General features: G+C 47.0%; 1 protein-coding gene across 7 annotated transcripts in view; it reads right to left on the bottom strand.

Moving 5' to 3' along the window:
• FOXN3 (forkhead box N3) overlaps positions 1-14228 on the bottom strand; it is a 341535-nt gene that overhangs the window by 81317 nt on the left and 245990 nt on the right. For all 7 annotated transcript variants that reach the window (XM_058655362.1, XM_058655368.1, XM_058655369.1 and 4 more), the window contains one exon: positions 11255-11319. In XM_058655362.1, coding sequence (XP_058511345.1) covers positions 11255-11319 — 65 coding nt within the window. The remainder of the gene's footprint in view (positions 1-11254; positions 11320-14228) is intronic.

Here is a 14228-nt window from a genome sequence, read left to right as displayed (position 1 = left end):
TTAAGGCACTTCATCAACAGGCTAAATTCCCACCGGTGAGTTGATCTTTCAACTGCTTTTTCCATGAGCCAGTTTTTACTCTCTCAAACAAGCAGCTACACGGACAGGGTGAGGAAGAGGGGCCCTTGTGACAACCCAGACACGGACAGGGTGAGGAAGAGGGGCCCTTGTGACAGATCCAGAAGGGAGGAGGTCGTCGTCTCGACAGGCGTGCCCGGGTGGATGACAGCAGGACAGCACCTCGTACTGTTACCCCAGGCCAGCAGCCTCTGCATTTCTTTCATCACCCAATTTTACTCAGGGGAAAAAAAAAATAATCATCATCACATCTTAAATCAGTATAATTTGAAGAGTAATTGAGTAATGAAAATCCAATGTAGAACCAAAAATGTAGCCTCTTCAACCTCACTTGCTAGTTCCCAACTTAATTTTTAAAATTAAGACACTTCTAATGAGACTCAAAATTGTTCACAATGAATACAAAATGTGAGAGGAAGATAAGATGCTAAAAGGGAAAATGTGTTCCATCTCAAAAAACCATCACACCCAGAATACTAGTGGGCTGCACAGGGGTGGACAGAGCTCTCTAGAGAGGGCCTTTGGAGGAACACGCAGCTGCCCTAAAACAGCTTCCATGGTGCACACCTGAATTTGGCACTTGAGGGGCCTGGCTTCAACCCTGAATGTGATAACGCCTCGTTAGCACCACATGGCCACACTCACACAGGTGCACCTGCACACGCACACACACACTGCTTGGCTTGCGCGAACACTGGATCGTGAGCTTCCGCGTCTTCGTTTCTGAGATCAGGAACACAACATCATCCACGTGGAGAAGGAAATGCATGATGGGTCAAGGCTCTGACACGGAGGATGAATTTAGATTTCATTATCACCACGATGCTTAAGACCAGTTATCATTTCTAGAAAGCTCTCCAAGCTCACCTTAAACCCCTGAGTGGGCCTCCGCGGACAAGAGAGAGGCTAAAATGCCACAGCCCAGAACACTGTATTGAGTCAAGCTGCCAGTGTCTTCCAGGTTGTATATAAGAAAGATTTAATTCAAATTGGCTTCACTGACAGGCAGAGGTCAGAATCTAACTGAGGCAGGTGCAGAGTGGCCCCTGCTCTCTGCTTCTCCATGTGGCTGCCAGGTCTTCAATCATGCAACAAATCAGAAAGGCCAGGGAGTTCCTCTAGGAAGCTGGCACCTCCCAATGGGAATGCATCACGGAAGCAGGGGAGGGGGACAAAGTACGAGGAAAAGAAGCCCTGACTTGGCCTGACATGGCTCACAGGCCACCTGCCAACAGGTTGCAAAACTGAAAAGTGACAAAGTCGCTTCATTTCCAAACCATGGCAAAATGCAGAGATGGAATTCACATGTGGTCAACACAGCCTGAGAAAGGGCGTGAGGAGCAACGGGTGCAGCAGTGCCCACCAAGTAGGGAACAGGCTTAACAGGATTCCTTCAGGGATTTCAAAAGTTCCTGTCACTCCCAGCAAGCGAGGTGGTCTCTGTCGCTCTCCTCTCTCTGGTCTCTGATACTAATCTTTGCAAATGCCTCAGTCTAATCATATTCTGGCCCAACCGGGGAGACGAAGGGAACGAAACAAGAAGACAGATCACAAGCAATTCCCACCCATCCCCAGGAACCTGCTTCTACCATCACATCTCCGGCAACATCTTAGTCACTCAAAGAATCAGAGAGCAGAGCTAGTAAGGAAAGAGCTCTCTTCTTCCCAGGGGTATCCCACAAGTATTCTTAACATGCCAGGAAACTTCAGAGCCGAAAAACCACCTTACATATTCCTCAAAGTGTAACTTCGTTGAACCAGGGAAAGGTTTTTCAAGGCTATGGCTGTTTCACATGCTGTTTGGGATGGAGGGGAATGGCAGCATACTTCACAAAAATGCTGTAACAGTCCATTTACCGAACGCCCAATAACCACCAGAGCCAGAGCAAGTCTCTCAACAACATGTTATCTTTCAGTTCTTACAGAATCCCATGGGCTGTACGTTAGTCTCTGCTAGACTGGTTAGCAAAGAAGGGCTCAAACAGACACTCAAGGTCACAGGGCTGTGGGTGGAGAGCAGAGGTTGGCCTTTGAACCAAACTACAGGGTCCCTACTTTTCTCCCCGCATCATGCTGCCTCTCATGGAGGGATTTCGGGGCAATGGTACCTACTCCCAGAGCGGCTACAAAAAGCCTAAGATGCTACCTAGAGGGGAGGTTTGTTTAAGTATTTATTTTTCATTGAAAATAAGAGAGAGAAAGACCTTCTGTCTGCCGATTCACTCCCCAAGTGCAGGGTCCCAAGGCTTTGGACCATCCTTGACTGCTTTCCTAGGCCACACGCTGGATGGGAAGCAGAGCTGCCAGAACATGAACTGGTGCGCATACAGCATTCCTGCGCACACAAGGCGAGGACTTTAGCCACTAGGCTACCACGCTGGACCTAGAATGTTACCTAGAACACCAACAATCCACCTAACTGTAATGATAAGGCTAGTTTTATTTTTTCTTCGCATTTTACAGAAACTCAAAAAAGTTTTACGAAACTGTTTGGCTAGGCAGCAGTTTGTCATCCAGACAAGGAATAGGCTCAATGCTCCAGGTTTGAAAGTTGAGATCATTCACTTTACACCTGCCTGTTACCAGCGTGGATGGGAATGCCAGAGACTGAGAAGCAGGGGTGGCCGCGGGGATTAATGCTGTGACCCAAGGCTGAGTGTGCCTGCCAGTCACTCACACACTTGCGCATACGTGTGCATGAACGCACATACAGTCACTCACACACACAACCACAGCCACACGCCCAGTCACATGCACAGCAGCAGGTACTACTCAGAAACTCAGCCATGCCTTCTGGTCGTCAAGGGAACCAAACAAGCACCCAAACTTGACCTCACAGGCCACAGGTGAGTGCTTTCAAGTTGGTTTCTGAAACTATAACACAAACAGCTCGCTGAGAATATATTCTTTAAAAAAAAAAAAAAAGAAATTCTTCATCAAGTTTCTTGGCAGTTGTATAAAAATATTTCTCAATTTCCATCCAAGTATGGTTAAAAAGAACTTTTCCAGGGGAACGATTTTTCCAGTAGTAGCTTAAACACAAGCACTCCCGTACAATCTGACTTAAGGTTGCTTAATTTTTATATCTGATGATCTGTTTTCCTATTTTATAATACAATTTTAAAAGAATATAAAAATCCTTAAGTGCTCAAAAATTAAACTATAAGGAAATACTGCTATTGATGAATTATAAGTGACAAAAATCATCTACACCTGTCAAAAAAAAAGGGCACGAGCTAACACAAAATACTAATTTTCTGAAGGGAGGGTTGATTCCTTTCATTGTAGTAGTCTTTGAGTGAGCCACCTTAGGATGTCTCTCTTTCTCTCTCTAACCTTTAAGAATCCTAGGGTGACCTATTTAAATCAAGGGTGGGGACAGGACGGAAAATGAAGGACCTCACTCAAATGAAGCAAACCATGCAAGTTTTTCATTTCCATCCTTTTGTCTCATCCTTGTAAATTAGTTTTAAGCATTCTAAAGGGATTCTTCCCTCCCCTAGGTCTTCACTTTGGAACTCTGAACATTGGAAGTGGAAAACTTGATTTAGAAACGTTTCTGTCATTTGGAACCGAAGATGGGTGTGGTCTAAGCTCTGGCCTGGACTCTGAGCAGGACCACGACTTTCAGATCTTATTTTTTCATTTACAAAAGGGAAGTCAGAAATGCTGATGGCCAGCTCAGACACAGGAAGATACACTAGATCACCTAGTGTGTGACTCCATTTGGGAGGAGTGGCTGCCTAACAGCTATGGGGTCTCCGTCGGGGGGGCAGGCAAACTCCGCTGGCAGTAGGCAGCAGGATGCTTGCACAACACAGGGACTGCAGGAAACATCACTGAGCAGAGACACACTTAGAGCAGACACAACATCTAGATGGGTGAAGTTATGAGTAATACTCATTTCTTACCTTCATATTGTTGTCACTTTATACCAAACATCTATTATTTCGATAATAAAAGCAGGAGATTTGGGGGTTGGATGGGGTGGAGGGGGACAAAGTTAGAAAAGGGGACTTAAAACACTGAAGAAAATTTCTTCATTTCAAAGGCAGAGTGACAGAGAGAGGGGCACACAGATAGAATTCCATTCACTGGTTTACATCTCCAATGGCTATACCAGCCTGGGCTGTGCCAGTCCCAAGCTGGGAGCTCAGAACTCCCTTTGGGTCTCCCCTGTGTGTGGCATGGGGCTAAGACATTCCTGGAACTTGCTGCTGTAACTTGTCACAAATTCCTTCACCAAGATACTGCTGCGCCTTCCCTGTTTATGAAACTCTGAGATTCTTCCGCAAGTTCTAACGAAGTGCCTGCTGCTACTCGGGTGAGCCGTCAGTCCTCTTTCTACTGTAAGTCCAGTTCTCTGGGCTGTTTTCCTCTTTTTGTACTAGAAAGAGTACATCATTTTTCCTCTGAAAAATGTCCTAGAAGCCAAACTTTGGTGGTAATTTTCTGGATTTACTTCCCAAACTTCCTTTCCAACTTCCTGCCCTCCCCCCAAAATCTACTTCCAGTTTCCAGCCCCCAACAGGCAAATTCAGCCTGGAGAAAGATCTCAACATAGACACCGTCTCAATGTTATACCCTCGTCGGGTTAGGATTTAACAGTGACTACAGACAGTGGTGTAGACAACAGCTGAAATAAACCCCACTTGGACACGACATAGAATTTTTGCTTGATGTTGTCTCAGATGCCACACCAGGTTGTAGTCATTGGGAAAGTTGGCATAACTGGCATTTAGGTCAATTTGGAGTCTCAACAGGCAGTAAGAAAATGGCCAAAAGCTTCTTTGAAATTTTCATTTTTTTCAGGGTGGTGGGTTAAGCCATCTCTTGAGATGCTCAGAAACCACGCCTAGGATCCAATCCCACCTCCACTTCTGATCTGGCTTCTTACTACCACATCACCAGAAGGTGACAGCTTAAGTGGTTGGGTCCCTGCCACCTGTGTGGGACATCAGAACTGAGGTCCTCTGGCATTAATGCCTGGCCCAGCTTAATCTGTTGCGGGTATCTGGGGAGTGAGCCAGTTGGTAGATCTCTCAGTCACTTAGTCTTTCAAATTTGTATACAAAACGGAAAAAAAAAACCAAAAAAGTTTTCCTGGTATTTTACAGCTGACTTAAGGGCAGCTAAGACAAAAATCATACAAAATTCTCAATGAGCACATAAAATCTAAGAGATGAGAAGCGCTGAGCAGCACTGCTTTAAAACTATGTGGGAATGCAAGCACACCCAGAGTGACCTGGTGACTGTAGTCACATTCATATCTCCACAACCCAGGGCAGAACAATAAGACTGAGGGTGCCAAGCAGAAAGAGGCCCTCCCTAAACTCTTCTGCCAACCGACCCAAGGAGGACACAAGGCAATTAGGACATAGTGCTGTGCGAATCCAAAGGTTGTTTATGCTTTTCCCCCTTTTCTGTTAATACTAAGAAAATTTTTAAATGGCTGTGGCTGGAGGCAAGAGCGGGAGCTCTGCACATTAGGTGGCTGCCCTCCTTTGCAAAGGGAACAAAAGAGGCCGCCTGTGGAGCAGCTGAGAAGAAAGAAGCCAAGAGCCCCAGGCTGCAGCTTCCACCAAATGGGAAAGAGGAGGAGGAGTCGGGGCAAAGGTCCAGGCAAATCCAATCAAACCTGGGAGCCAGGGCCCTCACCCAGCCTAGCACCAGGGCCAGATGTGAGCATGCAGCTCCAGCAGGCTGCTCCTGTCAGAAAGGCAGTGTGGAGTTCAAGGTCCTGCAGAAAGGAGTGAAGGAGAATGCTCCTTTGCAGAGTTTTGGAGTCCATCTACCAGGATTAATGTCAGAAATCTTAGGCATGAAACAGCCAATGGCTGAAAAGCTTAGTTTCTATTCCAGTGATGGCAAGGGGTGGGGGAGGTCATGAATTGGGTGTTTTCATGTTCACAGTCCTCATTTTCTTCTTCACAGAGACCATATCTGGTTATTTGACTACATGGACACTCAAAATGGAGTCCCAGCCTGGGCCCTGAGGTGCACTAGGTCAAGCTGCTGCTTGGGACAGCAATATCCCACGTCTCCCAGCTATTCCACTTCTGATCCAGTATCATGCTAGTGTGCCACCAGACGATGGGCCAGGCAGTTGAGTTCCTGCCAACCATATAAGAGACCAGGATAAAATTCTGGGGTCTTGGTTTCAGCTTGCTCCCGCTGGAGTTGTCAGAAGAATGTAGGGGTGGAGCTGTGAACCAGTGGACGAAAAGATCTTTCCCTCTTCTTCAAATCAATCGAAAACAAGAACGTGATGCCCAGGGTTAAGCAGTTGGTATCAGACAAGGAGAGACTCCACCCCAGGCTGATGTGCTCCTGAATCCCGGGCCTTCCCACACAGCCAAATGTGCACCTGCAGTGTCTTTATACATTTAGAACAAGGGGCATGCCTTGGTACACCTTTGGGAGCCAGGCCACCTCTCAGGGAAGGTTACCAGGCATCAAGGGTTCTAAGATGCAGACAGGTACAAATTGTCTTTCAGATTTACATATCAACCAACAGATCCAACCATCCCCAAGTTGTATGAGATAGGTAAAGCTGAAGCTTTACCTAGCTGGAGGATTTTGGTCCAACTGTCCAAGACTCACCATCCTGAACAACAGTACAAGAGCTGATCATGACTGAGAATCCATTATGGAACATTCTCCCAGGGCACAGCATCATCATTATTCCCAAGAGAGGTTAAGGAAACTCCCAAGAAGCTAAGCAGGGTTTGCTCCGAGTTGTTGGAATCCATGATGGTCACCTCTCTCAGATCCAAGAGGTCTTTGGGTGCCGCCCCAGTTCAAGGATGGGAACCCGCAGCCCGCCTGCTCTCTCCTTGGATGGACAGCAGACCCTGATGGCTGAAGGTAACACCCATCCTCCATTGGGTCAGCTCAAAGCCTCAGAATCCATTCTGGCCAAAGCGCAAAGAAGCTGCTGGAACAGAGCAGAACCGGTACTCAATAGGGAACCTATGGCACAGGAGTGCAGATCTACATCCGGGGCATCTGCACGCTGTGCAGGAGCTGTCTTGGTTTGTCTGGCTCTGCTTCCAGTTCCATCTTCCTAACCATGTACATATACCCTGGGAAGCAACAGGTCATGACGACTCAGGTGTGGGGTCCCGGATACCCCCAGCGGAGGTGTAGGTTGAGCTGTGGACTCCAGACTTTGGCCTGGTCTGGTGCTGGCTGTTGTAGGCATTGAGGGAATGAGCCAGTACACAGATGATCTCTCTGTGTCTCTCTTCCAAACAGAATAAAAATTCTTTTACAAGCTGCCTTAAACTATCTAGATGAGTCATTCAAAAGCTATGGAACCATTGCTACCCTCCTCCTGGGCCTCCAATGCCCAACTTCCAGATTTACAGGTAAAGAAAATGAAGCCCTATGGATGGCGGGTGGCTTGTCCAAAGTCACAAAGTTTACCAAGGGGCAGAGTTTGGCCTAGAGCCTAGATGAAGTTTACAGAAAGACATTTAAATAGATTTAAATAGATTATTTTTCCTAAGGTCCACCAGGCACCTAGAAAAATGGCATGGCCCAAACAAAGCAAGCCATCTGGCCACTGCAGCTGTCACACACATTTCACAAAGGATGCACACATCTATGTGTGCGCACGTCAGAGCAGCACACGTCTGACAGCCAAAGAGCTAGGTTCCTTTCCCTCCATTTGTTCCGAGACCAGTAGCTGTGCAATTCTGTTCTGTGCACTGCGGATACCTCTTGGAATTTTTTTCCCCTAGCTCAAGCTTGATTGGTGAATGGCAGGTGGGGGAGGGAAAGAGGGAGAGCTTGGAAAAAGGAAAACTGGAAGATGACTTTCTTGAAAATGAGAGGCTACTTAACTCATAAAAGTGTATGTCAAAGCCAGAGAGACCGCAACACCAAGGCAGGCAGTAGGAGGTACACCCCGAATCACCTTTGCCCTGGTCACTCTGGCTTCTATATGGGGGGCTATACTGGGTCCCTTCTCCCTCCTCTCCACAAACATGGGTTTGATCCCTGCTGAAGCTCAGCCTGGGTCTGTTGTTCAGAACCGAAGTGTCCTCCTGGCTGCTGAAACTGCTAAAATATGAAAATCGCCTCTAGCAGTCTAAACAGCATTCGAAATAAATACTGCGAATGGATGAAACGACCAATTATGTTAAGTACCTGAGCCTGGTGTAATTCAAACCAAATCTTACCCTATTAGCCTCAAAACCAAGAGTGGTTCCTCTTCCCCGTGATCCAAAATCCAAATAAAGGCACCGCACCCACCCCAGGAAGAGACTTTGACCACTTGCAGTTAATTCCAGCAACTGGTTTTAGGCTAGGAAAAAAACAAAACAAAACATGTACCACTTTTCCACTTAACAGCTCATAAGCCCAACCACCAACGTATGACATCAGCCGGTTCCTCTTACAATTATTCCGTCACTTTAGCTTCAACGTCCCATTATTTTCTCTTAGGACGGCCCCCACCTTACAGGGATTCAACTCAAGGTAAGAACTTCTCTGCTCCCATCCTCCCAAGAAAAAGTCCCTCTCCTCTACACAATGTGACACTACCTGCCATAGACTCACGGCCTATTCCTCAGCAGGTCTCCTCCAGCCCCTGTGCAGCCCAGCGGGGCCAGTCCTATGGGTTACCCAGCCTGCAGCCCCCTGGTAAAGCTGGCTTCTGTAGGCTGGTGCCCGGGCCCCTGACATTCTTAAGAGGCTCCTGGGTCACCTCTCATAACCAAGCAGCACTTCCTCCCGTTTCTAGGAGTGAGTGTTCTTTGACGATGGGCACGCTGGTCCTGCTTGGCCTCAACTCTGATTCCTGTGGTTGGAAATTGTTAACAGAATTCTTTCCCGGTCTGATTACCTAGCAAAATTTTCTCCCACCTGCTTTAAGGAAAGAACAGATATACATGTTGTCAAGTATCAAGACGAGAAAGTTCATGTACTCAGGTGTATTTTCTTCCATGTGATCCTCACAATTCCCCCTTCTACACATGCTCACAGCTTTATTGTTGAAACTTCTGCTCACCCACTGAAGAATCAATTGGGAAGGACACTCAAAAAGTTAAAAAACAAAAACCGAAGCCACTATCACAACATGAACGTCTCAAGGACTCTACAAGTAGCACTAACAAGGAAACCTAACCAAACAAGCAAGTCTCTGCTCAAGCCCTCACCAAGACTCTTCTGATTTTCAAAGGTATAAGAATTGAACAGATTGTATTAACTGGGTATGGAGTCCAATAACACCTCAAATCTATGTTAATCTAACTCTCAGTGCCCGGAACCATCTGGGGACTTTTGGACTCCACCAGGAAGAGAATGCACTAAAGCCACTCAGCTTCACAAACTTTATCAGTATTTCCCACATGTTTTTGTCCCACAGGAAGAAACAAAAAAACTGACATACGAAGAGCAAATCTTGCCTAACATGAAACTGAATGAGTCAAAAACCCCGTAAGAAAAGGCGCAAAGCAAAAGTCTGCTCGCAGAAGGCTCTGAAAGGAGTGCTTTCCCCAGCACGGCAGTGGCTCTCACCGAGACACAAAGATGCACGGACTCTGAAATTCACATAAAAGAAACGCAAAGGCAACCGGTAATCAGTTTCCACTTAACATGATCTAAAGGGAGAACTAGAATGGACTTTTAAAAATTACATATTAATTTTTGAGAGTGGAGAGAGTCACCTCTATGTATTAAAATTATGATTAGCCAAATCTACCTGCCTTTTTACTTGTACCAAGCAAATATGCTAAGAATCTCTTCATTCTCAGTATCACGGGTTATTTAAAAGGACAGCATGCAATGCCATGGGCTATAAAACAACAAAAAGGTGACGGCCTGGGCCTGTGAGGTGGTCTAGTGGCTAAAATCCTCACCTCGTATGCACCAGGATCCCTTATGGGTACAGTTCAGACCCCAGCAGCCCCACTTCCCATCCAGCTCCCTGCGTGTGGCTTTGGAAAGCAGTCAAGTACGACACAAAGCCTTGGGACCCTGCACCTACGTGGGAGACCCAGAGAAGGCTCCTGGCTCCTGGCTTTGGATTAGCACAGCTCCGGCTGTTGCAGCCACTTGGCATGAATCAGCAGACGGAAGATCTTTCTGTCTCTTCTTTCTGAATATCCGACTTTCCAATAAAAATAAATAAATCTTAAAAAAAAAAAAAAGATGACGGCCTCTCTCAGGCCTATTGGAGCTACTATGGAATTGAAGGGGGTTCTATCCTTTATCATATCCGCACTACCACTTCACACCCAGGGCTGGCCTTCAGTGTGGGCCTCTGGGGCAAGAGGCATCCGCTATAACCCACCCAAAAGGTCCCGGTCACGTACCATCAGCCCAAGACCATTCTATACTCCTGCTTGAAAGCAAATCTATCTGTTTCTGGCCAGCTATGCCAACCCAAACTCTTGGAAAATTCAGAAAGGTGGCAGAAAACATCAAGATTCTTGGGAGTCAGCTTACCCATGCAGCAAGTCTCCAACACATCACCAACTAGACTGTAATTTCTAAAAGTATCCAAAATGTGACCTTTTGCTAGTATTAACCATTTATCCTTTTTTGAAAATTCTGGTAACTTCCAATGACACTGCTTAGTCAAAGAACAGAGAAATGACAGTTTGTATTCCTTGTGCATCTGGGACCTAGCACATGGCTGCAGATGGGTTGGGAGCCAGGAAAGGGGTCCATTGGCATGTGACACTGGCGGGAGCCAAGGGAGGGGAACCATACTTCACACTGAAGACAAACCAAAGGCAAACTGCTGGCACCTGCGGATGTCACAGGGCAGCAAGCAACAGACGCACTTTCAGAACCACCCCCTCACCATCGCCGGCGGCCCATGCAGTTGAGATCTATAAAGAGGCTTGTTTTTATGAGCCCCGTAGATGAACTGCTGCACCCAACTGCCCCATGAATCTGATTCCACCAAAGCAAGCCAGATTCTTAGTGACCACACAGACCACCCGCGTAGGACATCCTACGACGCCCGGTTTCAGATGTGCCAATCACAGCAACAAAGCAAGAGGCTTGAATAAGCAGAAAGAAATGGACGAAGCCACTCAACCCACACACTCACACCCCTCTGAGAGCTGCCACCCTGACATAGGACACAGGACAGGACGCTTCTGGCTGTCACAGGGCACAGAGGAATCAGAGTGAGGAAGAGGCGCTCCCGGCGACCTACCTTGTAGAAGGGCTCCATTTCTCTTGAAGAAGGTGCTGCCTGGCCAGAGAGGTGGACCTGATGTGCTGCAAGAGAACACAGACACTCATGAAGCCGGTGGCGCAAACTCAGCCACACTCCCCTGGCCTGCCTCGCCAGTCCCAAACCCTCCTCACCCTGGCAGGTGGACACTGCCCAGCCACACGTGACTGCGGAAAGTGCACCTTAAAAACCCTAGGGTCTGTTCTGTTGTGCAAGGGCTCCATGCTTCAGGGTGCAGGGTCAGTCCATGTGAATACCTTGATGGGTATCCTGGATCTCCACACCCTCAGATACATAAACTGCCAATGTTTATACAGTACATTGGCCCAGCTTAGAGATGAGGAACATGTACTACCCTGCTCAAAATTTCACAAACTTCTGTAGCGTATGTCTCCCAAAACTGAGCAAGTTCTCGGGCACTTTTTGGAGGCCTCTGAGTGTTCGTAATCTCAGCATGCAGGTGCTGGTGCTGTGGCATAGCGTGACAAACCACAGTATGCAGTGTCAGCATCCCACACACATGCTGGTTCTAGTCTTGACTGCTCCATTTCTGAGCCAGCTCCCTGTTAATGTGCCTGCAAAAAGCCACAGAGGCTGACCCAAGTGCATGGGCCCCTACCCATGAGGGAAACCAGGAAGAAGCTCCTGGCTCCTAGCTTTGGACCAGCACAGCCGTGGCCATTGCAGGCACATGGGGAGTGAACTAGTGGTGAGAAGACCTCGCACTCTCTCTTTGTAACTTTGCCTTTCAAATAAATAATAAATAAAAGCAACAACAACAAAAAAGCCGGTTTGCCTTTCTCGGCCATCTCCATCAGCGATTCCTTCATAGGCAGACAGGACCTGGATCTGCAGCCGGCCTACCTCTCTTCTCTTGGTTTCCATCCTTCTCTTTTTCGATTTTTTGGCTGAAAATGTTGCACCCCACCCCCCACCTGCATTTGGCAGATATGTAACCAGCCCGGCCAGTAACAGGAGAGGCGAGAACACAAGAGGGGCTGATATTACACAGCGACACTTGCCGCCCGACAGAGGAGCAAGTGCTGCGTTAAGACATTCAGTGGAAAACTTGACAAGCAAGCCAATCTTCGCAAAACAGCCTTGGATTTGAAAAGTAGGTTATTTTAAATCAAGGGTTGCTTCTGATTCATGTTAGAAAGTAGTTACTCAAAAATGTTACTATATCCAGCCCAAGAGGCGCTACAAATTATTTTCACCAAAATAGGACATGAGTAAATCATATTAGTTAGCGCATTATCCAACGTCTTGGACACGGCGGCAGCTGAAAATTAGTCTCAGGGATACATCTGGGAGATTGGCAGAGACGCACAAACACTCGAAGAAAGGCGAAGGGCTGGAACGTGAATGCCCCACTAGTCCGCAGAGGCCTCCTGCTATAAATGACAATATTCCAGTGCTGGTAACAAGTCATGGCCAAGCCAACAATATCCCACCACCCTGAGTTTCATCACCAAAAGTAGAAACGGTGTAACAGCAGGTGTCGTGGCATACTACACGATCGAGGTGAAGTAGTGAGGGCAAAAAAGCCATCCCCTGAAAACACTCTTAAACATCAGTTTGTCCAATGGTGCTGCATGGTTTGTTTCCGAAGGCCTGCGCAGTCCCTGTCAGCCAAGACTACCATCACCGGTTTCCAACAGCTCAGATGATCATCAGCATTTTTTTTTCTGGCCATAAAGTCTTTTTAAATCAAGGTTATAAGTTAGGTTTTTTTTTTTTTTTGAAGATTTTTTATGTTATTGGAAAGGCAGATTTAGAGAGTAGAGAGAAAAAGATCTTTCATTGACTGGTTCACTGCCCAAGTGGCCGCAATGGCCAGAGCTGAGCTGATCCAAAGCCAGGAACCAAGAGCTTCTTCCGGGTCTCCCACGCAGATGCAGGGATCCTAAGACTTTGTGCCACCCTCAACTGCCTTCTCAGGTCACAAGCAGGGAGCTGGATGAGAAGTAGAGCAGCCTGGATTCAAATCAGCACCCACATGGGACCCTGGTGTACGCAAGGCAAGGATTCAGCCACTAGGCTATTGTGCCGGGTCCTTATATGTTAGCATTTATTTGGCAAAAATGTTATCACACATTTAATAGACTACAGTGGAAGCAAACGTAACTTTTATATGCATTAGGGGAAAAAAATCATGTGACTTACTTCACTGCAATATTCGTTTTTTGTTTTATGGTTTTTTTTTTTTTTTTGAACAGAGTGAAGCCAGACGGGCAAAATCTCCGACAGATGCCTGTGGTAGGAACCTTGAAGTTAATGAACCTTTCTGTTGTATTTTGGTTTGGATCCATTATTATACACAAAGTCAACAAGAATAATGTAGCTCGGTTACAGTGTCAGCTGCCATTGCTGGTGCTCAGCGTTGGCAGCTATGTCCCCCGCCCCCAGCACCCAGGACAACGGAGGACAGCAGAATGGCCACAGCAGCCTGATATCTCTTCCGGCTGGCTCCACTTGGGAGTCTTAAGGCCCAGACATGAACGTGGAATAATGTGCATCAAAAAAAAAGCTCGAGATTCTCTTTTAACAACTCCAGCAAGCTCCCAGGACTTTCCCACCTGATTCTTATAACAAAGCAGCAAAACAGCAAGCTGGCTGTTGCCAATAGAGACCCACCTGATTTATAAAGATATTTAAAAACTGAGGACTTCATTATAGAAGAGCTGGTCCTTCCAGAGAATTCAATAATTGAGTCTTACTGTAGGAGCCTGAATATCCAGCTTACTTCCAGCCAAATCCCTTCTTTATCCTGACCTTGATTTGGCTGAAAACGGAGCAGACATGAGGGACGGAGCCCAAGCGGTTAACTGAAGTTACAGAAATCAGCGGGTCAGGTGCAGCCACGTCTCTCTGTGACACACTCCTCTGCAGGCTTCCACAGCGTCCTGTCCATGGACTTCAGTCACTCATCACTACTCTGCGGTCAGGCCGC

Source organism: Ochotona princeps, chromosome 26 (assembly GCF_030435755.1).
Source record: "Ochotona princeps isolate mOchPri1 chromosome 26, mOchPri1.hap1, whole genome shotgun sequence".
NCBI lineage: Eukaryota > Metazoa > Chordata > Mammalia > Lagomorpha > Ochotonidae > Ochotona > Ochotona princeps.
The sequence above is the reverse complement of the archived record's forward strand: the minus strand, read 5'-3'. Positions and strand labels throughout refer to the sequence as shown.